Raw genomic sequence first — 25,096 nt, forward strand, 5'->3', positions numbered from 1 at the left:
TACCGAACAAAAGGTGATTCGAACGATCGATCCATTTCCCAGGAAATCAATTACCGGACCAATCGAACCGATCGTTCCCATGACCTCGAGTTCGAATTCAACTCCCGATTTTATTTCTACGGTCCAGCGCCGTTACTGTTACCCCCAGGGTTAATTAACAACGTTCAATGGTGGGGGAGCAATATCGGTCTGTTTCGACGTAATTCGTTTCGAAGAAAATCGGGGCGACGATCGAACACCAAGCTCGAACAGCTTCGTCGTCGACGAAACACGCGATGTTCAGGTCGAAACTGGACACGAACGCTGTTTCAGGGGAGAAGGGCCACCAGACGTCGTCGTTGCATATAACAAGAGAAGTGGCCAAGTAATTAGGACATTTCTAACGATAATAGAACCGGCCAGATCGATCCTGGGCTGGGCAGCGAGATCAAGTTGGCGTGTTAGATAGGAATTAGTGAATGAACGCGACCGCGTTGTCCTGGAATTAATGACTGGGAGACATACGGGTACACCAGGCGAAGAGGGTTGGTGCTGAATTTATCGAAACTAATGAAATTCCTCGAATTGCGCCGCGGCCGACGATTACAGGAGAGGGTAAGGGCGGATCTCCCACGTGATAATGATAATTATTCTTCGTAGAAACCGCCTGGAATTTCACGTCGCGAAAGAACCAACGACGAAGTCAATTGTAACAGATTTCTTTTGCCGTCGAATCGTTCGTGTAATGACGACGCGTGCCTCGCGGGTTTTAACTTTGACCCGCGGCCGCCGTTGCGCCGCGTTACCTCGCTCGGTATGTAATTTTTAACGAACCTTACTTTGCGGAATTGTCTTGTTAACCCCCGGCGGGACGGAACGTCGGGGAATTGTCTTCCTCTGTGTTCGCGCGTCTGATAATCGTGAACGGGAAAATTCTGCTTTCCGTTTTCCGGGAATGAGAAGTTTAATGAGAAATTGCGGACGAAATTGGAGGCGAACGAGTGGGTTTCTTTTCGGTGGAAATGGAAGAAATTCGAGTTTTATTAATTTTAAATCACCCTCGGGTTTTTCTCTGGTTTATTTACGGAGAGACACGTGTATGTCTTGCAGTGAAATTAAAGTTTGTTTTTGGGGTAATATATGACGGGAATGTGTAATTTTGTTCGTTAAATATATGTCAAATTATATATATATGTATTAATTATTTCCTGCAATTTCGATTCACAGTTGAATACCGTTTTCTGACGGGAGAAATTGCTAATTGAAAAGGAACGAGATGGAATAGGTCAACGACAATCAGTAGTATAAGTCAGTGATTAGCCAGTTTAAAAAATGTCCAACGAATGCTAACGAAACTCAACGATATCCAAATATACGATTTTATAATTTATATGTTTATATCAGTTTTTGAAACCACGAAGAACCTATCCATAGACTAATATAACTCCAGTCAGTAGTTCAGCTCAATACATTGAACACCCATACTCCACCTCCTACAAAGAAGAATGAAATTCAATATCAATAACCACTACAAACACCTCCATTGCCCCAGAAGGTAGCACAATACCTAAAAATGCAGTGGTACAAGTCAACGTCGCCCACCAGTGATACAACTCAATAATTTATTCCCAAGTCGTACAAGAACGAATATTGGCGAAGTGTCACTCCCTGATGATTTGGATGAAACATTGTATCGTTATTCAGTGATCGAACCTAAGAATTTTTCTGTATTCCGTTGGTGCACGTTTTGGACTTCAGGGGAGAAACCACCCCTCCTGTCCAAGTCACCCTATTCACGCACGTACATTTATCGACAAAAAATATGAAACAAAATAATTTTTTATTTATGCAGAATTAACGAATGGCGATCTCACATATTTTTTACGTTTTTCCTGAGCTGTACACGAAGAGTGCAGTATAAAAATGATGATTTTCCAGTTAATATTATTTTGAGCAAAACGAAATTTAAACATTCTTCGATATTTTCCTTCAACACTGGTTTAAACAACAATAACTTGGAACTTTCATCTCTTTTCCCATTTCAAAAATTGCAAAAATTGATTCTACAGTAAAAAGTACATCTATATGTATTGAAATAGGCAAAAATGAATTCTCATCCTTTTCCCAATTTACACCTTATATACGCAAACGATGACAGAAGGTGTATTACATAACTTTTGATTAATTATTTTGTTTCTTCACTTTTATCGATGACTGAACATTCTATTGACTTAACTGATTCCTACAAAATCCCGCTTGTATCACTTCGACAAGGCTCTGTACATGCAATACCAGTGCTCAGTGTTCCAAATGTATTTCAATTACGAAACCATTCGAATTTGCCCATTTCCCCATGTAATAGTTCATTCAGGAATCCAGCTTTACAATATCGTAATCACAAAACAATTCCGGTGTCAACGACATGTACCAACAGCGTCGAACAAATACTCGTAACTATCAGAAGAACACATAATTAGGGATATGGCAACGCAAATAAGATGGACCAACCATTAATGCACCGTAAATTTGCTAATATTTGCAAAATTACAGGAATTAACGGGTAGTCAAATTGACATCTGTCAAACACTCCCGAAATAACGTCTTTTAATCCTCGCCCAACCGATACAGGGTCACTTTTGACCCAATATCTACGTCCTAAATTTTGGGGAGAGAAGACACGTGTATTCTCCTAAATGCACGTCTGCACTTGCGAGGGAAGGATCCAAACTGCCCTAATTTCGATTTTAACGGAGTTTTGTAAGATGATAGTATACACGGTTCCTAATGAAATATGTGAAATATTAGGTGTAAACAGACGATAATTTTGAAGATATAAACAATTAAATTTACGTACCATTAGGATGTGTTATGAATATAAGTCAAACTTATCGAAATACAGTAAATAATCGATGAGTGTTTAGAGGCTCCTCGACACTGAGTGTTCAGACGTCATCCCCGCCATTGGACGCTTGACTGCTTTCATGAGACCCTCCCCCCAGTGGTGGGGATGTTGTCTGAACACTCAGTGTCGAGGAGGCTTCGAACACTCATCGATGATTTACTGTATAAAGTTGTCTGGCTGATAAGTCAGATGTCCTGGGACCGATTCGTGTTAATCGAAGTATTTTTGTTTTACTTGGAAACACAACTTTGATAACTTTGAATTATATTCATAGTATATCTTGAATATTCGTCATTTTAATTGTTTATATCCTTAAAATTATCGAGTGTCTACATTTAATATTTCACATGTATCATTAGGAACCCTGTATACTATTATCTTACAAAACTACGTTAAAATTGAAGTCGGATAGTTGGGGTCTTTCCCTTGTTAGTGAATTTTTAGAAGATAAACAAGATCGTAACGATGAAGCACTATTGGATGTAAATAAATCAGTGATAAATCAATTTATGTATCTGGCAGAGTTGGGCAAAATGTAATCTAATTACAAAATCTAAATTGCAATTACAATGTAATTGTATTGTAATTGCGAGAGAGTTACAATTACAATCATATTGTAATTTTTATTGTAAATTTAGTATAGTTAATTACAATTGCATTGCAATTACACTGTAATTGTGATTTGGACTTTGTAATTAGATTACATTTTGCCCAACTCTGGCATCTAGTATATACACATAAATAAAATAAATGATATTACAAAATATTTAACTAAATACTTGAACTACTATCTATAATATAAATTTTGTTACGGTCAAAAGTGATCCAATATCAGTCCCACCACCTGTTTTCGGTCTGCCGTTCGATGGTCAATATTAGGTCATCCCATAACTTCTTTCCGAACTCCATACCGAAACTTAGATCAGTATTTTAACACACATCTTTAAATCTGATGAAAAACGGTAACTGCCTTCTCATTCACATAATTTCTTCCCACTTTTTTTTTTGTTAGAGCCATTATATCGTTGCTATAAAACATCTTTGGTTTTACGTTGAAATATGGTTCAATACTGTTTTTTTAGTTCGTTGTTATTTTCGTATTTTTTACTAACTAAAAAGTTGTCGCAGAGCCCATACATGAGAAACCGACGAGGCAATAGTCCGGGAGAATAAGGTGGGCGTGGTGACATTTCTCAAGTAAATTCATGTAACTTTTTTTGTCGTAACATTTTTCGTCACACCTGGTCCAGCGTTGTCACGATGAAAAATCGCTTTGCTCTCTGTTCAATAGTTCTGGACCTGAAAAATATTGGTGAAATGTAGTATAATATAAACATGTCACGCCACGAACTTGATACTTTTCTCGTTTTCCATGTAACTTAGAAGCATATCCAAACATTCTGACTCCGGTATAAAACTTGATACCAATTTTTCGGATGATCTAATGGTTCCTGAAGAGGAATATACAAGGTGTCATCAAAGAAGCCTTACTATTTGTTTTTTAAATAATTTTCGCGAACTATCCCAAACTGTACACGATCCAAAATGTAATATTCTTCTTTATAATGGATTTCAGAATTTGTGTAAGAACATCAAATGCTATTAGGAAGTTCGTTTATAAATTTTATAAAAGTAAAATTTGTTTGTATAGCACGAATTTCGGTGTATCGAGTTGGACTTTGATCATTCGTCCATTAGAAAAACGTGACAATGGTCGATCATTTGTTTTCCTTTTATTATTCACAATTTGATAGCTGTTGGAAATAATCAAGGAAATTGTAAAAAGATACTAACTGAAATTGTAAAAAGAAACTAACTGAAATTGTAAAAGGAAACTAACTGAAATTGTAAAAACCTTCTGTAACCAGAAGAAGAAACAATGATAAGGTTGTTTGTTAACTTTGTTTCCATGCGGTATAACTTTCGAAACAAATAAGTCGCTTTAACCAGAACAAAAAATTCTTCCTAACTTTCAGAATATTAATGTTTTATATAATTAAATAAACAATAAAATCTTTCAACTCATGTACACTAGGATTTTTTTCATCGTATGACCTGTACTATCTACCCTATAAGTTATGAACCCTTTCTTTCTACCCACCTGTACACTTAAATTCCATTTACTATTTCAATTCACAAAACAAAGAACAGAATGTCCACTAAAAAAGAAAAATAAATCTAAAGGACAGAACAGTGAAATTGTATACGAAACACCATGTATATTTTGTTATGTTAATCTCAAACATTCGGCGAGTCATTCAGGAGTATCTCGAACGTTCAAAATTCATCCGTATAATAAAATAAGAAGAGCGCGCCTGTCAATTAATCTGACATTTGTAACGAAATAAAACGTATCATTTTTTTTTCTGTTTCTGTAATTCCGTTCTGTTTTCTGTGTTCTTCTCCGTTCTCCTACAAAATAAAATTCTGTTCTCTTGAATCAAGGACGTACAGTCACCGTCAGAGATGTGGAAATTCTTTACCTAGATAAAAAATTTCGAATAACGAATAAAAGATGAAAAAAATATTTCGTTATTTTTACTTGATTGAACGTGTTAGGGGAAATGTGTCTAAAACAATGCCTCCTGGTAAAATGATTCCTAGCTGCCCTGTGGTTATTAATGGTGCTATATTGTAATGTCATTCTACAATAGTTCTCCCCGCACGTAACTAGTCGTTGCTCGAAGTGCAATGTGAATATCAGTGCTCTGTGTGTTGTCCAGAAGAAAAATTTAAAATTACTGCAATTTATCTAAGATAAGGTGTTTTTCAATGTTTTGTAACTTTTGTCATAAACGGTTTAATGTGACAGCTGCTTCTTCCGCGGATTTAACCACAATTCACTAATAAGTTAATTGATGTTTCGTAACCGCATGTAATAAGTTGATGTTATATTCAACCACTGAATGTGAGTTGGGTGTTTAGGGTCATATGATTCCTCTCTAGTAGGATAAAATGATCCCAGGAATCATTTTACCCATATGCTATATTATTGTTTTTTGTTTTAGTTACAACAATGCCCCGTCAGTATGAAAGACAAACAACGCGTCAAAGCTGATTTTATTTAAATAAAATGTAATAACTGAAATGCTTTTTAATGTTCGTCGTATTTACTATCAGTAGGTATAAAATGATCCCTGGGGACCATTTTATACACATACATTATAAAATGATCCTTAAGTATGCCTTCAAAGAAATGTGAATAAAAAATATAATTGATCACGTAACTAAATTTTATTTCAGCCAATGATAAGATAGATAGACTAACTTACAAACACTACTTTACTTTTACTTAAATAATCAGCATTTGTATTTTTTATATAAATTACACCTTAAAGGGATTGTTTTACACACCTTTCCCTTAATTCCAATTTTCATCATGATATAATATTTCTCCTTGAATTACTAGACATTTTGCAAACAATTATTTAATCTCATGAACTGTTTAAAGTTCAGGATGACGATCTTAGATACTACTGCTTCTCACTATGTATCATTCGAATAAAATTCTGCCCACCTCTGGTCACCGTATACTTATAATTACCATCCAGGCTCCGATATAACGTCAATCGACTAGTCGAACGATTACCAACAGATGATCTCTCGCGCCCCGTGTGTCTCTCCACTCGCGATAGTTCCCCCCACCCCTGTTCGATTAACATTTTTCGATTAAAAGCCCATCAAGTTCGGCGTCACGCGGCTCCGGCCCGGTAGGAAGAGGTTAGATTAGGGAATAATACGATCAGCCGGTTCGATTGAATTTCCATTCGCGAACCTGGCACGCTGGGGTAATTCCGTCTGCTCCGTCTTCGCCCGAAGCGGCAGCATTGTACGCCCCTAGAGTCCACAAGTGGTCGAAGGAAACGAACGAAGCACGATCGACCGACCCGTTCTTCCACCATTTTTTTTCTCTCTCTTTCTCTCTCTCTCTCTTTCTCTGGCCACGTTCACCATCCCTGTCGTCCATCCACGGTCCGGGGGAGCCGAGGAAAATCCGTCGAGAACGAACGGTCTGTCGTGGTAGGTGGGCAACCAACGATTGAGGAATTGGCCGCGAGTGGATAGAACGTACGCCAGTGTGCGTGTGTGTGTGTGTGTTTCACCTTATTATTCCAGGCTCCAGCGAGGGAACACGGAAGCTGGGACACCCTGACGCAATTTTCGAAATGGAGCCACCGTGTCCCCCGTCCCACCTGGACGAATTGCATTAGTTCGCGCGAATTAAGGGCAATTTCACTTTTACTCACTACTCGTGTGTCCCTTATTTTTCTTTTCTGCTTTTCTATCCGTGCTTCCTGCGGAGTCGCGATGTGCGTGTGTAATTGGGAAGCGTGATAGAAGAGGAGGGATTGCGTGTTGGATTATAGAAATTGTTGTCGGTCTGTGGGGAATTGGGAACTGTGGCGAATCTTTCTGGGCTTTTTTGGGGGATATTAGGGGCGGAGGAACTGTTTTCGATTGTTGACCTGTTGACCTGGTGCTGATTGGTGTTATTGGGAATTATTTTTTTACTTCGAACAGATCCTTATTCTTAGTCGTAATTATGACTGCATTTAACGATGAAATACATGTTAAATTGTTCTTTGTGAAATGGTTTATATTTCATGCCTAATTCGAGTGGACTATACGTTAACATGGACAGAATGGTGTTGACAGGATTAACAGAAAATTCAAATTTTTAATATATTATTTGAACAAATAATTTTTTCTTCAATTTTCTTATGTGACTAAATTCCCAACTCAAAAACGTCAACATGGGCAGAATTAACAAAAATTCAAATTTTTAATATAGTATTTGCACAAATAATTTTTTTCTTGAATTTTCTTATGCGACTAAATTTCCAATTCAAGAACCTATAATTTAAAATGAAGAAACTTTTTCCTACTTCTAGTTTCTGAGATATCCAAGAAATATATTTTCATCCCTTAATTTTGGAGGCTATTATCACCCTATTAACATGAACGATGGCCGATAAAAAAAAATACGTGTCGAATATTTTTTGGAGAACTATCTGTCGTATAAGTCTCATTAAAATCGATGTGTGTGGGTTCGATACGTTCTCTAGTCAGTCTAACGAAATGTTTGATAAAGTTCAATGATATTTTAATTTCAACATGGAATCTGATAGAATAGGACCCTCGATAAAGTAAGCAATTTTTATTTCAGTTTCAGTTTCTATTAATTACTCCGTAAATATCTGTATTTGCATAAATATACGCAGTATAATAATAACGATTTAAAGGGACTTTGCTTGCAGTTGACACGGGTATGATGTAATTCACGCTACTACGGACATTGTAATGCAATCGAGTGTAAAAATCGCTGGATAAATAAATAAGAGAAGAAAAATTCTCGGAGGATACAGGTGAATTTCAAGGACGATTTAATTCACCTTGTTTGGTTGAGAGATTTACTCTCAGGTAATATAGAATATTTGTTAGCTGGATAATAATCTAATAATTGATAAAGAAACTAGAATAAATTAGAAAGTTTCTTTTAACCTATTTGAAAAAATATTTAGAATCATCATGCATTATCATTAATGGATCATTTTTCCTGAAATTCTTATGAGTTCTTGAATAATTCTATTGTAAAATTAATTCTAGTAAAGTAAATACTGCGAAGGAAGAATTTGTTCTGTTGAAATACATAACTTCTTTATTCTTTAGCTGTATCAATGATTAATCCACTGTTGTTTCAATAAAACGGCAACACAATTTAAATTCAGAAAATTTGTCCAATTTCTTGTTTAGTCAATATGACATAGAATACTGGAAACAAATATCGTTAAGATAGAACAGAAATTTAAGTTATTTCGAAACAAATGCAGAATTTGAAAGGAAAGATAATATATTCATTATATAAAAAGGAAAGGAGAGTGTTCTTTCGTGAAACATTAGTTAAACAATTGTTCAAATCCATTTTTATTTCTACTAGAACACATCGTCAAATGAGTTATTGAAATACTATTTTTCAAAGTTTAACTAAAGTATCAAAGTAACTTGCCACAATTAAAATTAAAAGAAATGTTTTCCTTTCATTAATGACATAAAAAAAATTCCTGTCATTAAAATAACAATAAATAATTCTTGCGTTAACAGGAAAGAGTAATAATATATAATTCAGTGTAAGCATTCATTAAAGCTTTGTTCTCTGGATTTGAAAATTAAAAAATCTAAATAGCTTTTCACTATCCTCGTAAACAATTAAACGTTACCTCAGTCCATTCAACAAAGTAACATTCTGCTCTGTTTAACAGTGAATTGTTTCGAAAATCGCGTGATTGCCTAAGAAACTGCAAAATTCATACGCTCTCTGATTTCATTAAGTCGCGTCAAAGGGTCGCTGTAATTGTCCGCGGGTTCTTTGTACAGGGCTCCACGATAAGAAGAAAACTTTTCGTCATTACGTAAACAAGAAGATTTATCTATTTACAGGGTGAACCACGAATCGTGATCTATCATAGCATGGTTTCAAGAGAGCTTTAACGTGATTATAGCAAATTTTTTCTCAACTCTTTTTTTTTCATGATTTTTCAAGGTCATCTTCAATTTGTTGCAAATACAACTATAATTTTTTTACACCTAACACATGTTATGTTATGATACTTATCCAATTTGTTTTAAAATCCTCTAACAGATAGGCGTAAAAAATTGTAGGTGTATTTGCAAAAAATTGAAGGTGACCTTGAAAAGTCATGAAAAAAAAGAGTTGTCAAAAAATTTGCTATAATCACGTTAAAGCTCTCTTGAAACCATGCTATACCTGATAAAAACATTTTCGGTCGGACTGCTAATAACAGAGTAATCTCTATTGATCACGATTCATGGTTCACCCTGTATACATAATATATTTGTCGGAAAATTTAGGAGAAGATGTAAGTTTCTGCAAAATTCGCCTGGTTCCGCGGCGCGCTCGTTACGCAAAAACTTCGAATAACTCTGCCACCGGAAGTCGTTACAACGCTTCTTCTGCTACCCGGTTCCCCGTGGCGAACTTTTAATTTTATTCGGGAGTGTCTGTCCCCTTCAGTGTCCCCGATTAGGATTCTTTCTTTCCGCGGACGGTTCTCTTGGAACCGCTGATAAATTGCGAGCAGCTATATTTCTTTTTCCTTTGGATAGACACGACCCTTGAAACGTTTTGGGATCCATTTCCAATTAAACTACGGATGTTTATGCAAATTATCGACATCGTTGACTTACTTACAGAGGTGTGAATTAATTAAGAATTTGTATTTTTCATTCAAAGTTGTGCTACGCTGAATTAGATGTGTGAGTAATGTAGTATCTTAATATTTATAAAAAAATTGAAAATATATGTCTATTTATTACTCTATACTTTTTGCAGATATGCATGAATTTATACTTTATGGAAATTGTGTGACGAAAGTATGGGAATTTTTTAATCACTCGTCCGTACGTTTAATTAAATGGGACATTAATATTTTTCGAAATTCTAGATGTAAATTCGAAAATAAGTTTTCTAAATTATGTATTGTTAATCGTACGTGTGCAATAAATATATAAAATCAGCAATTTAAATGTGATAATTGTAACTTATTGGAGGAAGCAAATTAAACGATACTATGATTCGTTTCATGTTTTAATATTATTGCTTTTTGTAAATTATGCAGAGTACTTCACTACATATAGAACGCCTCATTACCTTCCGCTTGGTTGACATTATACAGAACAACGTACCAGCAATAATTATACTATTAGTAATATTCCTTTCACCTGAATAATTGAGAATAAGTATACAAATTGACATCAATCTCAATCTCAGTTATAATCGCATTAAAAGAAGAATACAATTCTATTCAAGAAAATAGCATAATAACCTTAATGCTTTGAGAAGCTTTAATTTGCATAAAGTTTCATTTTAATAAACCCTGCGCTATATTTCCCCTTTGTACCATATAACTTTCACCGATAAATTTTTAACATCATTCACCCAGAAGAAGATAAATACGGATACAGAGTACCCTTTTATTATTAATTTAAAGCTTATAAAAATTCACAGATATAAACATTCAAATTCATCCAATCGATAAATAATTCGAATTACACCAATCGAACAGATCCATGTAAAAACGATCGAAAAAATTAATTTTCACGTATGTTAAATGAGCGACACAATCACGGGGATTCATAAAAAATCACGACGGGGCGTGTTTCCGCGAATATAACGCTCGCCTTCACGGCGGATCTCGACGAGGCGGCCAGGATCAAACATGACGGACAATAAAAGCATTCTAACGAGAAGCGTTTCTCTGCCCCGCTAATCACGGAGCTCGTAAAACGCGCGATGAAAATACTCGCGGCTGGATCCTCGGATGATAAGCGTCTGTGTTTTGCGACTTCTACGTTTATACCCGTGATTTGTAACTATAATATCATCGAAATTGACGATTCCACGGGAGTAGAACATAAAATGATGACGATGATAGTTATAGGAACACATTCCATAAACTACCCTCTTTCTTAAGAAAAACCACTCGATAAATGAGGAGAATGTAGGAATAAGGATGAGTGTACACTAAATATTATTTTGAGTGAAACGAAATTCTATTTTAAGTAAGTTATCGAATTAATGAACAGTTACTTTAGAAACTGAATTAACGTAACACAAAGGACACTGTATAACACACGCTCTCATCCTTTTTCCATACAAACACCTGACACCCTCATTTTTTTTCTCTGTATTATTTAAACGGCCATAACTTGGAACCCTCATCTCTTTTGTTCCGTTTCTAAATACAAGAATAAATTCTACAATGAGAAGTACATCGATATGTATTCATATAGCAGATTTGGCAAAAAATAGACCCTCGTCCCTTTTCCATTGTACTACCCTTGGCAGAAAGTATTCGAACATGAAGATAAATATCGTTGCAGCAATTATTTACGTATGTATTAAAGAAAGTACCTACTGTTGCCTATATACTCGATTATGTTTAAAGGAAATATCAACATCTAATGAATATTGCTTACAATTCACTATATATATTTATGTACACTCATGGAACTTGGCCGAGTTATTTAATAAATGATAATATTAAGATTATTTATCTGTGTGTTAAACGTGAACGAATATAATATTCAAACGGAATGTAAGGAATATAAGGAACTATATAAATAATTCTGTGAAATATTAAAACGTTCCGAACTTCCCCAATAAAAGAAATCCCAATAAAAATAGAATTTATCGGAACTTTCCAAATAAAGTAATGATAATACTTCAATCTTGCGATCAGAAACTTTCTTCAATGTTTGGAAATAATTGAACACCTCTCACGATCATTGTTTCACTTTGTCATTCTACAGTATTCGAAAACAAATAAAAATACGTATTTTGATATCAAAATTTCACGTACAGACAGATAATTCTTTTGATCTACTTCGTCTAGTATTTGCGAATACATTATTTGATCCTTAAATACGCGAATACTTGAATACTCGCATACTCGAATATTCGAATGCTGAAATACGCGAATACACAAAGCTCGAATACTCAAATACTCGAATACTTAAATGCTTGAATACTTAAAGGCTCGAATACTTAAATGCTTGAATACTTAAAGGCTCGAATACTCAAATGCTCGAATACTTAAAGGCTCGAATACTCAAATGCTCGAATACTCAATACTGGAATACTTAATACTCGAATACTCAGTAATAAACTGCTCGAATACTCGAATAATCGAATACACGAACACTTAATAACTTAAATACTCAGCACTAAAATTCTCAATATTCGAATACTCAAATACTTTTAACTAAAGCTGCCTACTCACTTTGATCAAACACTTTCTGCCAATGATAGAAATCTTCAGATATCGAGCACTCAACAGCCGACAATCAACTGGAACGGTCATACCTGTGACACCGTAGCTGAAACTCAGGCAACCTCGTCCCGTCGCTAGCCAGGTAACAGAATCCCTCATCAGGCCAACGAGTCCCGTTTCCCACGTATCACCGGTCCACCACCCCGCGCGTCACATGTCACAGTTCCGGAGCACCGCGTACCACGGCCGTTCAGCACAACAATGTGTAATGTCCGATCACACGCGGCACCACGCGAGCCAAAGGATCGCATCGAGGATCCTCGATCGCGAGCACACCACCACCGACTGAACCGGAGACACACGAGGCCTTGGCCGGCTTCCAACTGCTCGGGGAACCGGGTTATCGAGTTGTTGTTCGGCACACGGTCACCGCCACAAGTGGTTGCGACGTCCTGTCAACGTCGAACGCGGTCGGTTCCACGAAGGACACGAGCTCCAGTTGTGTAAACATCGGCCAAAAGGATCCCAAGGTTGCAATCTACGCCACGGTCACGCGACCCCTAAGACAACCAGCCCCGCGTATACACACGCGGTCCTATTAATGAAAACACTTGAAAGTGCAGATGACGATCATAAAGCAGCTGGGATCCTCCTCCCAGAATCGACAGGACGAGCTTCGGACGGTGGTGTCCTGTCTCTGGATCGATTCGTGGAGGTAAACAGAGACACACGAGAACAGGTGATTCTCTAGAGACACCTGACTGTCGGACACGCGGTCACTTTTCTTTAGGACGTCTTGTGGTGTCCTAAGCTTCAGGATCCTAGGTGATCCTTCTGGATGATTGTTCAATTGACAGGATTCTTACAGGATACACCAGTTCGATCCTCGATCAGGACATCGAAGGGGATCATCCACGATCACCGACTTCTAATGGACTTCATTGGTCTGCCTGGGTTTACTGTTCAGAGTCCTGGTTTCAAGGAGGTCCTTGCTCGGACAGGACGCTCGGTCGGAACTACAGCGACTGACACCACGCCTGCGTCCGAGGAGACGCTGAACGGCGTCGGGACGCCGGCTGATCGCGGTGAACCCGTTGCTAAGGCGCATGCCGTGCGGTTCGATTTGAAAACGTGAACCGCGCGGTTTGATTCCGATGGTTAGATATTTTATCGGTCAGGTGATAATTCGGTCGTTACAGGATGTTTGGAGGAAATGTTACCGTTTGTATGGATGTGACGTTTTTAGGGGAATAGAAGGAAATATGTACACTGCCGGCGAAACATTTCTGACCAGCATCGGCTTTTGCAAATCTGCTCCTTAATACGTCGGGAATGTTCTAAAATAGTTATTGTAAAACCAGTTTCATTCGTTACTATGGTATTCTGCGTATATTTTTCCTTGGGTTTTATGACTGTTCGTGGTAGTTTAAACAAATTAAGTCTCAATTAGGGTAGTTATATGAAGGTCACTCTTTTGTCCCATTTTGGAGTAGATGAGGTATCTAGCTTTACTGAAGACGACTATTAAATTTTTGGGACCAGTACAGGTTGGCTGTTGTTATAATAACAATCTTCACTGTATGTGATACGTAATGTTTGAAAATGTTCTTTAATAGGGACCAGAACTGTTGCAACCAAAATGAAACAGTCACAGGGTCATAATCATTTTTTCGACTAAAATGTTCTTTGGATTAGAGATAATAATTGTAAGTGACTAAAAAATTTTTTTCGTTGCTGATAACCGTTATCGATGAGAGAAATTGTATTTCAATCTCACATAATAGTTATCGATGACGAAAATAATGTTTTGATTGTATTTAATCAACCAAATTTATATTTTATTACTAACAAGTATTATACTAACAACAAATATAAAATTCGCACAAAAGTTATTCAGTACTTCGATCACAATAATTGTACGAATGACCGGGACAGAGTTTTCCTCACTAGCAACTGTTAAGAGCAACCGAAATAGAATTCGTCTTATCAATAATGGCAATCGGCAACGAAAAAAATTTTCGTCACATATAATCGTTATTTGTAACCTAAACGTTTATAAATCGAAATTTTTGAACCATGAGGTTTTTAAAAATTTTCTTGATATTTGGTGATTAATATATTTAACTTAAATAATAGACAAGTTTCTGCTACTGATTTTTTTCATACAAATTTTTGTGATCACTGTTATTTTTGATCCCTGAGTATCTAACAGCAATTCACATTATCTTTACAATTATTCTGTTTAATAAACGCACAGAGTAAAATTTATTGTCATTTACTTAATAAAATGTGTCAGTATTCCACTAGAATTATAAATATGTTGTAATTTCATTAATTCACGTGTTCGTTATAAGAATCGAAGTGATCGAAAACTTTTTGCCGGCAGTGCACGTGGGAACATTTTTTTTAAACCCCCTGTACTTTTGAGACGTTTGGATGAATTGGTTTCAAGGTTTTATTGAACATGGAAGAAGGATGCTTGTGATTGGAATTCTTTTAAAAAGAAGGATTCTTATGTTTGAATTTTTGTGAGGAAATGATGTTTGTATTTGGATCTTTACGAAGAAAGGATCCCGTGTGTAAATCTTTACGATGAAATTCTTGTAGTGAATAGAAGGTCCTTATGTTTTGATGGCTGTGAAAAAGAAGACCCTCGCGTCCAAATCGTTACGATGCAGATTTGATAAACACAGAATTCTTGAAAAATGAACTGTTGGGGTGTTAAGGTAATTTCTGATTGATTCTGAAGCATGCATGAATGAAGTTCTGATTACTGTTGACATTTGAATATTTGGTTTTACAGCTTTATGCTTCCTGAATCAATTCACGAATGAAATATTGATCGTGAACATTTGCTGTAAATATACGTAATGTATTTCTTGGTTTAATGATGATAAGTATTTAGCTCATTATGAAGCTTGATGAATAAAAATGTCGTCAAAGAAATATCGTCTATTTAATATGATTTTGATAAAAATAATAAATTTGAAGTATGTATCAATTTAATAATTTCTAAAGTAAGTGTTAATTTATGTTCAATTTGCAGCATTGTCGGTGATAGTTTTTTCTGAAATAAAGATTTTAGTATACTCTGGAATTTATATGAAAAGGCGAAGTAATCATCTCCATTTTCTTAACAAAAACGCATAGAAAACCATCAGGTGATCCATGATCCCTGAATTCTACAAATTGAAATTGCAAAAGTTTAGCGTCGAATGTTACAAACACCGATTGCATCGTCCGTCGATAAAACATGAACGCATTCAGTGCGAAATTCAAATGATAATAAAAGATCGTCGGTACAGAAGAAAATTTCAATTCACATTTAAACGAAATTAAATTCCACCGACCACTTCCTCTGGTAACTTCCAAACAATATATCCTATATTTGATCCTTATCACAAAAATTAATTTTAGACAATGATACTCATGATACCTTACGTTCCTTTCCACACGTCGAAGGCCCTAACGATCGGTCGAACGTATTGAAAATAATCATGGAATGTATGGACTCACCAGTTTGCGTACTGCTATCGAAAAGTGTACTCGAAGTCTCGACCGTCATCGACGCGAACGTGCCATCGGTGATCTGTGCCGAGCTGTCCCTTCGTCCTTTATATCTCTGCACCTAACAGAATCCCGCAGAAATTATGATACAATATTCACTAATATTCACAGTTACATACACCAATGAAGAATCCATTATTTTTATAAAATTTTCTATTCATTTCGAGACAACAGGAAGCATTTATGTCACCTCGACAATATTCACTAATATCTTTCCAATATCCTACCCTATGTTAATAAAACAAAACATCGAAAAGATATCGCGAACTGAAATTTTTCTCACTTCCCCTTCACGTTTGTATCACTTTAAATAAAATTAATATCAAATTTTGAAATAATTTGTTCTTAAGAAATTAAAAATATACAAAAAGTAAACTTGATATTTAAATACGTTGGATACTAAAAACAAATACCTAAAAATATAATACCTATCGAAATATAATCTTCTATAACAATATTATAGATTAAAATTAAATTATTTTTCAATGGATTTCTCATTGGTACATTCAATAGATGTAGTAATCCATTTTACTGTTCGAAACTGACCGCCTCGTCGCTTTGGGAGCTCTGCTTTCGAAAATTTCGGCACCGTATCATTTCCTCCGTTGTGCTCTGCCGCCGGAAACCACACGACATCAGGATTTCGCCGGTCATCGACTGTCTTCTCGTGATCGGCGCTTGCTGGATGCTTCCAGGAGCTCGAGCACACGGACTCGGCTCCCTCGAGGAACAGGAGGAGCTGTCCGGCGATCTGAAACGAAAAATTTATAGTCAGTCTTCCAGAAATAGAATCTGACAATACCTCGAATCGAGGAAAACCTTGAAACATTTCGAATAGATTCTGTAACAACCCTTACAGATAATTGAGTAATTACGTCTTTCTTCGTTAATTGTAATTCTTGGATGTTATGAGGGAAATGGTAATTCTAAAATCCTTATTAAATTTTAGTTGAACGTAATTTAAGTTGACTTGAATTAAGTTGATTTAAATTTAAGTTTGACGTTTGTTATAATTAATAGATGAAAAATACAATTTTAAGCTACATATCCGACAGAAAACACTAAAATAATTCTTTTGACTAGGTATAGTTCCTTTTTCTGGATACAAAACATCTTTTTATGATCTTTTCCTTTGATCATCTTTTTATATAAAATCTTTTTTCTAGGTACTCCATTTCTAGCCCTACTAGCAGACCGGGGAAGGAACACATTAGCTTTATACCGTGAAACATCCTTTTGCCCTTTTAAACAGATGACCCAAAAACAGTCTTATATTTGGAGAAATTTTTCATTTATCAATTATCAACAATTTCCACACTGAATTCGTAAATATAACATTTTAATTTCAAAATAAATTCTCATGCTATAAGTCTGAAGGTACATAAACTGAGTTACCAGGTGTACGTGAAAATTTCTTCGAAATATTCGATTCTTTTCGAATCACCTGGTATTAACACCTCAACAGTTCCATTTATCATTTCGACTTGTATTAACATTTATTATTGTCTGGGTTTATTATACGTTTCCAAAGTGTTCTCTGTTATATACAATATACAGTAAATCATCCATGAGATCCAAGTTTAATAGGTCCCCAGGTGTAACGTTGACTTTTTAACAAAGTTTAGCACAGTGATAGAGCTTGAAATTCCGAAGCCAATGATATTTGTTTTAGTCACATACGGTCATTAGTTTATGAAATATTTAATGTTCAGTGCCGAGGAGCTTTCGAACACTCATCGATGATTTACTGTAATGAATACACTGTTATGCATGTATAGCGCCCCCAAATTGCAAAACGTATAAAAATAATAATTCTAGTAAAACATAACAGCATTTATGTATTATTACTAACATATTGAAAACCCTAGTACAGGAATTCTGTGCAATTTTGTCCTTTACATATTAGTGCCTCAAAATTGTATGTTTGCGTAAACATCCGCAGTCGAACAATGAACATAGATTTTAAACAGGTCTATATCATCGGAGCAATTGTGGTTCGAGTCGGTGTACACCGTGTAAAAAATCGATAGAAGGCAGATACCTTGCTGGCCGACCGGCCATCGACGTCGACTGCCGTCTCAGCTGGTGCTTCTGCGACCTGATAGGACTGAGATCTCTTTTATCGACGTTCCTGTCCGGGCTCAGATGGCTCCTCGAATCGCGCCGCCTCGGTGAGCAGGCCGAATCAGGGCTCAGCGAGTCCCGTCGAGCTCTTCGTTCTTCAAACGAATAAAAAGAAATCTCATTTTCAAAATTACACACAGAAAAGCGATAACGTGCGCATAGAAAGTAGAAAAATAACTGGTGATATGTTTTTAAAAATAGGTAGTTGAATACTTAACCGGTAGAGAGAGTGCGGATCTTTATGCAAATTCAAATTTTTATAGATTTATTTATTAAACTGAGATTATCTCAGAGATTTGTCTCCTTTATTAATGGTTTCGTTAGGTTCGAAGTAAAATTTACGCTAATCTTTACGAAAATTTACTATTGTGTTGCGTTTTGCACATTCATATTTATGACAAGTGAATTTATCTACTTAACAGTGAATTTGAGTGTTCAGTTGTTATACTTAGACAGTGAATTTTATGTATTTACTGCATATTCATGATCGTGTAACACTTTCAAATGAATTTTGTATTTTGATTGCAATCTGATCCAACGAATAGTTGAATAAGCAAATTTTTTATTTCTCTTTGAAAAAATTTGTATTTGCGTAGAGATTCGCAATTTGGGTATAATGTATAGTGGTTGAAATTAATAGTTGTACCTCCTTCATCAGGATCCGGTGATAAAGTCGGCTGACTCCCGCGACGTCCTGCAGGTGGCATCGATTCGTCTATGGCCGCTGATTGACGCGTTAATCTTGATAATTTGCTCGTGTACGCTTTCTTTCCTTTGTAATAACACTGCAATAAAATCAATCTACTGTTAATTGAATATATACGTATTATGTCTGATCACATAGATCTCATTATACATTTACTACTTTTATTTGTGGGCGACTGTATAGAACGTAATATTGCAATTGTTTAGATTTACACTCTCTCATGTATTCTTGAAATAATAATAATATATCATAACGTCTGACTGTATGGACTCCTACAGTTTCGATTCATGGTTTAAAAGTATTGTAAATGTTAATTTCTTCTGTCATAAATTTGAATTTGGTAATAATCGATGAAGGACCATAAATTTTGGTCATTTCATGTCCCTTATGATATGTAAAACTTTATCCCCCGTATAAAATACAGTATAACAAAAACTATGAATTATTGTTAATTTAGTAAACATTCAATTTAGTTAAGTAAACCTTTCCAGTCTATTCCCCACAGAATAATCTATGAAAATCCAGATCTGTATAAACCTTCACAGTCCTCTGTGTTATCATTCCTGCCCTCGCCTGACATTACACGTACTTTTACTACTGTTACCTCCTTACAATCTGTCTCCTCAATTCGTATAACTTAAACTACTTTCATATACATGATCGCATGATTATAATAAAAACAGAATACAAATTTTAAATTCAAGTTATCTTATCCATGATTCTGTCCACGTCTGAACATTCACATACTTCTACTACTGATATTTCCATAAAACCTACCTCCTCAATTCGTGTAATTTAAACTATTCTCATGTTGATGCTCATATGCTAATAATAAAAATAGAATACAAGCTTTACATTCAAGTCATCTTATCCCAGTTTCTGTTCACGTCTGACATCACACGTACTTCTACTACTGCCACCTCCTTACTACTCAGCCCCACCAGTTCTTGTAACATAAACTACTCTCATCTAGATGCTCCTATGAATATAATAAAACCACAATACAAGTTCTCCATCAAACTTTCTCTCCACGTCTGATCATTCACACACCTCTACTACTGCCATCATACAACTTGCCTCCCCAATTCATACAACGTAAACTACTTTCACCTACATAATTTTGTGGCTAAAATAAAAACAAAATACAACGTTTCACAGACTTCAGTAGGTCGATACAAAGGTCAAGATTGCTCGATACTCCACCTGTGTAGTAGAGTCCCTCCTAGTGCTTATCAGCGGATGCGTTGGCGTGTGAACGTTCGGCGAGCCAAGGGGACTGGAGCTGCCGGAAGTGGAAGGTGCCGGAAGCGGTAGGCTTCGTCCGGTCGTCGGTGAAACTGACGGAGGCGTAACCGACGACATTACAATAGTAGGAGGTGTGATGGACGCGTCCAGGCTAAGATTTCTGCTGTCCCCGCCAGTTCTCGCGTCCACGGTCAACAAGGTCGCTGTGGACGTGGACGTCGTCGTGGTGCTCGTCGTCGTCGACGTTTTCGAATCGATGGACGTTGTAACGGGCGTCTTGCCGTCGATCATGGACGTCGTGGTGATGGTAGTAGTGGTCGTCGTCGGCGTTAGCGCCTTTGTGTCCACCATCAGGCTAGGCTTATCGATGCTGCTCGATCGGTCGCTTTTTTCCATCGAGTTCCTGGCCTCCATGTGGTCTCTGCACCAACAAATTTTTACTACTTGAACGAAATTTTTAAGAGTCCTTTATATTAACATTGGAAGTACCAAAGCAGTCACAATGGCTGGTTAGTACACTCTTATAACGGTCATTGAAATGTTATAGCAATGCAGTTTCCGAGTACTTTTAGAATTTCTGTTGAAATATGAAAGTGAAAAAATTTGTATATTTTCAAAAGTTTGTCATGTTAATCGATCCGGTAGAAATCGATACATGTAATCGTCGGTTGTTCTAGTGTTAACATTATAAGGATCGATGCTGCCACAGTGACTTCACGTGACTGTCAATTTTTAGTGGCCGATGACGCGACAGTTTGGCATGTGAGTGGCAACTGACAATTTTTTGGATATTTTATAATTGTTGTAGCTCTACTAGCTTCTAAACTGGAAAAACTGAGTTTCAAGTTGACGAAGTTAACTATAAATTATAACTATAATTATAAACTTTATAGTTAATATTGTAGAAGCAGGAAAGTAGTGAAATAATCGAGCAAACTATAATATCATATACTGAATAGCTATTTACTACAATATTAAATAAAATTTTATTTTATTATCAGCATAAATTTTTAATTGTTGTTATTCTTTAGACATGCAACCACTAAGAAAAAAAACTTTCAAAGTTTCAAAATTAGGATTTGAAAGAATATTTGTTGCTTTCTAGGTTCAGTCTGCCGACAAAACTGATTCACCGAGGTTTTACGTTAATATCTCATTAAAAGAGCCTCGGATAACATTTTTCCTAAGAAAAAAATTTCTTCCAAATCACCTCACAAGTGATCCATTTCAGGGACCTACAAGACTTTTATTACACCCTGTATATACCACAAACAGTAGAAATCAATCGAACCGTTAAGGTCTGATAACCGATTCTTAAATCTAAATAAAACCTGTCTTCATCAAACAATTCTATTACGTTCAACGGAATATTTTTGCGTTTTCTACAGAATGTCGCTATAACATCCCATTACATCCTACAGCACCTATTTATACTCACTGATTACAGAAGTGAGTTTCAGCCGACTATAGGGTTATTATGCAAAACCATGGTCGAAATTACAGGGCCGTACCCAATTGTTGCGCTATTACCTACCTGACAGCGTTGCTGGCCGCGCTATCGGTGCTAGAAGCACTCGGTCGTTGATTGTGTCTATCATACTTCGGCGGCGTGATGATACTACCCCCGTCCATCGACTGTTGCGACTGTCTGCGTCTATGGTGCCGGCAGTTATGCTTCCGTTCACCTGGACTCGGGGTCTGTCCCGTGATCACGGAATCTCTTCTGGATCGTCCACTCTCGCCGGAACCACGTCTGGAGTTCCTCGACTCCCCGGAACCTAAAACATTCCCAAATTTCAAACGAAGCACCTTGAGATCCTTTCGCATAATTCAACCCTTTATATCGCGAATTATAGCATTCTTACTTCCCACTGCTATGCTTATTCTATTTACGAAGGAAGTTCGGTAACCCGAAAATTCCGATTTTTTTTTTAAACTTTGCAGGTTTGTAGGGGACCTCAAAACAAGTATTGCACAATTTTTGTTTTTTGCTCAATTTCAGTTTTTTAGGGTGAGAACATCCCTGGAAGGTACATAGTTTCCATATTTCCTTGTATATCTTTAAAACTATCGAAGATGTAAAAAAATATTGAATGGTTTTTTATGCTCTATAAAGGAGATAATTAATAAAAGTGGGGGGTGGTGTTTTTATTTAAACAAAGAATTTTTATCAGTTTAATTACATCGTTTTGTAGAGCATTAAAACCATTCAATTTTTATTATAACCATTTTTTTATATCTACGATAGTTTTAAAGATATACAGGGAAATATGGAAACACCTATGTACCTTCCAGGTATGTTTTCACCCTGAAGAACTGAAATTGGGCAAAAAACAAAAATTGCGATATACTTCTTTTGAGGTCCCCTACAAACCTGCAAAGTTTACAAAAAAATCGGAATTTTCGTGTTACCGAACTTCCCTTGTTAGTGTCACAGGTAAATGGGATCACCTAAATATCCACCTTATTATTGTATAAAGAAACATATGATGGTATTATTGTTGGCCCAGTTGCAAACAAGGGTGACAATTCTACCTGTTGTCCAACCAATATTGCATCACATGCCCATCAAAATGCCAACAGTAATTGCTACTAGGGTATTGTTGCAATGCAGAATTATTAAAAATATTCTTGTTTTACAAATTTCTCTCCCAGCTAACAAACTAACAAAAAATTCAACCGTACCTCGTCGAGGGGACGGCGAGATCACCTTAGGCGGCGGCTGCGGCGTCTCGTCCTTTTTGCTCCACAGTTTCGCGATGTCGTTTTTCAGATCGCTGATCACCGAGTCCCTCCGCGATTTCGTCGACGCTTGGCTCCTGATCCCGCTGTCCACGGAGCTTTCGCGACATTTACGAAACCGCTCCAAATGGCTGGCGTCCGTCGTCTGCCTCGACCATGGAAACGATTTCGCGATGTCCGCCAATGTTTCGCGACGACAAAGCTTGTTCCCACGGGTACTTTTCCCAGAAGCATCTCCGCCACCACCGCCACTGCCACCGCCACCGCCGCCGCTCCATCCAGTCCTCAGAATGTCCGTCAATTGAGCCAAACTGGACCGTCGACGTCGCTGCTTCGTCGGCGATGTCTCGTGGGTCTCGTTCGACGGCGAGATCTGCGTCGCGGAGTCGCGCCTTCCGGTTCCTGCTTCAACAAATAACGTTGAATGGCATTATTAGACAGTTAGTCTTTATGTGTAATGACTAGACTGCGGATGTTTATGCAAAATCACAATTTTAGGCATTGATTTATAAACGTAAGAATCAGATAGAAATCTATTTCTTAGATGTGTTATTATGCTGACAATAATGTACAAATATCATTAAGTTTTATTGAAGTCTTTGTGTCACTACATTTTGCATATTATAATTTACTATGAATCACAGTTTTAGGCATTAATTTATAAATGTAAAAATCAGATAGAAATCTATTTAATACACTAGATGTTTTATTATGTTGACAATAATATACAAATATTATTAATTTTCATTGAAGTCTTTATTTTACTACATTTTGCACATTAAAATTTGCTATAAATGCATAAAAGTCAGTAAAGGATAAAAAAATCTATCGAAAGTAATGAATTTTTATTTTATTTTGATCCTAGTAAAATCCCCATCAGAAGAAAGAATTGTCTATATTTGCTCTTGTGTTTATGAATCATTACATAAAATAACATTTTGCATAAAAATCCGTAATCTAATCATCGATATGCATCGTATCAGTCCCAGCACTAATTAATGGCAAGGGATAGGCAAACTAATTACGTAGATAAAAAATTTCGAATAACGAATAAAAGATAAAAGTATTTCGTCATTTTTAATTATTTAAACGTGGAAATTTCAATTTTTATAATAAAATAATACTTCTTTATGAATGAGTCGACATTTGTCGAACAATTATTTAATCTCATTAACTGTTTAAAGCTCAGAACGACGCCCTTAGATACTTCTGCTTTTCACTGTGTATTATTCAAATAAAATTCTGCCCAACTCTGAATGGCACGAAAGAAAGATAGTGATATGGAGAAAGAAAGGCTGGTATTATTAATAAATTCCTCACCGAGTCGTTGTTTCGCAGTCGCATCCTCCACCTGTTCCCGCATAAAATCATCCCAGCCATTCCCTCCTTCCCAAACCAGCCCCACCTGATGGCTCAGGATCGGCAGGTTGCACACGAAGCAGATCGCTGTCATGGTCCTGGAAACGAGAATCCTCGGTCGTAAATTCAAGCGAAGAACGAAGGGGCCATCGATTCTCCTTCGATCGACGGGTGTAAAAAAAATATAGAGGAGGGAACTATATTTCTAAGGAAAAAAGTGGTGCACTTTTCAACAATATATAATTACGGTGTAAACCAGGCCATGCCAACGCTAGCGCGTGAAAACTACCGGGATTCGTCGAAGACGTGGTTTCCTTTTTTGGCTACTCTCTACTAGTTGCACGACACTTCGGGCTACGATCTCTTCCATGCTGGACGAGTTGCAAATCGCGCGGGGATCGGTGAAAGAGGTCTGTTTATTTTCCTCTGTCCTACTTTCTCTCCAATTTTCGAATCGTCCGAGAGCTTTGCAGTGAATATTCATCTGTGGCCTCTGTGTTAGTGGAAAGATATGGTTCGAAGACGAACGAATTCGATTTGCTAGAACGTTTTAATCATTCGTGGTTTGGACGATTTATTTGCTATAGAAAAATTAATGAAAATATCTTTTTGTTGTTATTGTTCGAGGTAATGTAATTGTGAGCAACAGTTTGTCTCAATTTTTAGTTCCTTCTTTTCGAA

General features: G+C 36.5%; 1 protein-coding gene across 1 annotated transcript in view; it reads right to left on the minus strand.

Annotated features, from left to right (window-relative positions):
- LOC107189407 overlaps positions 1 to 24,509 on the minus strand; it is a 59,230-nt gene extending 34,721 nt beyond the window's left edge. Inside the window, exons 1-8 of the mRNA XM_015577932.1 lie at positions 24,377 to 24,509; positions 23,000 to 23,458; positions 21,849 to 22,092; positions 20,273 to 20,735; positions 19,010 to 19,148; positions 18,281 to 18,458; positions 16,786 to 16,990; positions 16,189 to 16,300 (exon numbers count right to left, since the gene is read on the minus strand). Of these exons, the coding sequence (XP_015433418.1) occupies positions 16,189 to 16,300; positions 16,786 to 16,990; positions 18,281 to 18,458; positions 19,010 to 19,148; positions 20,273 to 20,735; positions 21,849 to 22,092; positions 23,000 to 23,458; positions 24,377 to 24,509 (1,933 nt within the window). The remainder of the gene's footprint in view (positions 1 to 16,188; positions 16,301 to 16,785; positions 16,991 to 18,280; positions 18,459 to 19,009; positions 19,149 to 20,272; positions 20,736 to 21,848; positions 22,093 to 22,999; positions 23,459 to 24,376) is intronic.
- Positions 24,510 to 25,096: the final 587 nt, after the last annotated feature.

Source organism: Dufourea novaeangliae, unplaced genomic scaffold (assembly GCF_001272555.1).
Source record: "Dufourea novaeangliae isolate 0120121106 unplaced genomic scaffold, ASM127255v1 scaffold147, whole genome shotgun sequence".
Taxonomy (NCBI): Eukaryota; Metazoa; Arthropoda; class Insecta; order Hymenoptera; family Halictidae; genus Dufourea; species Dufourea novaeangliae.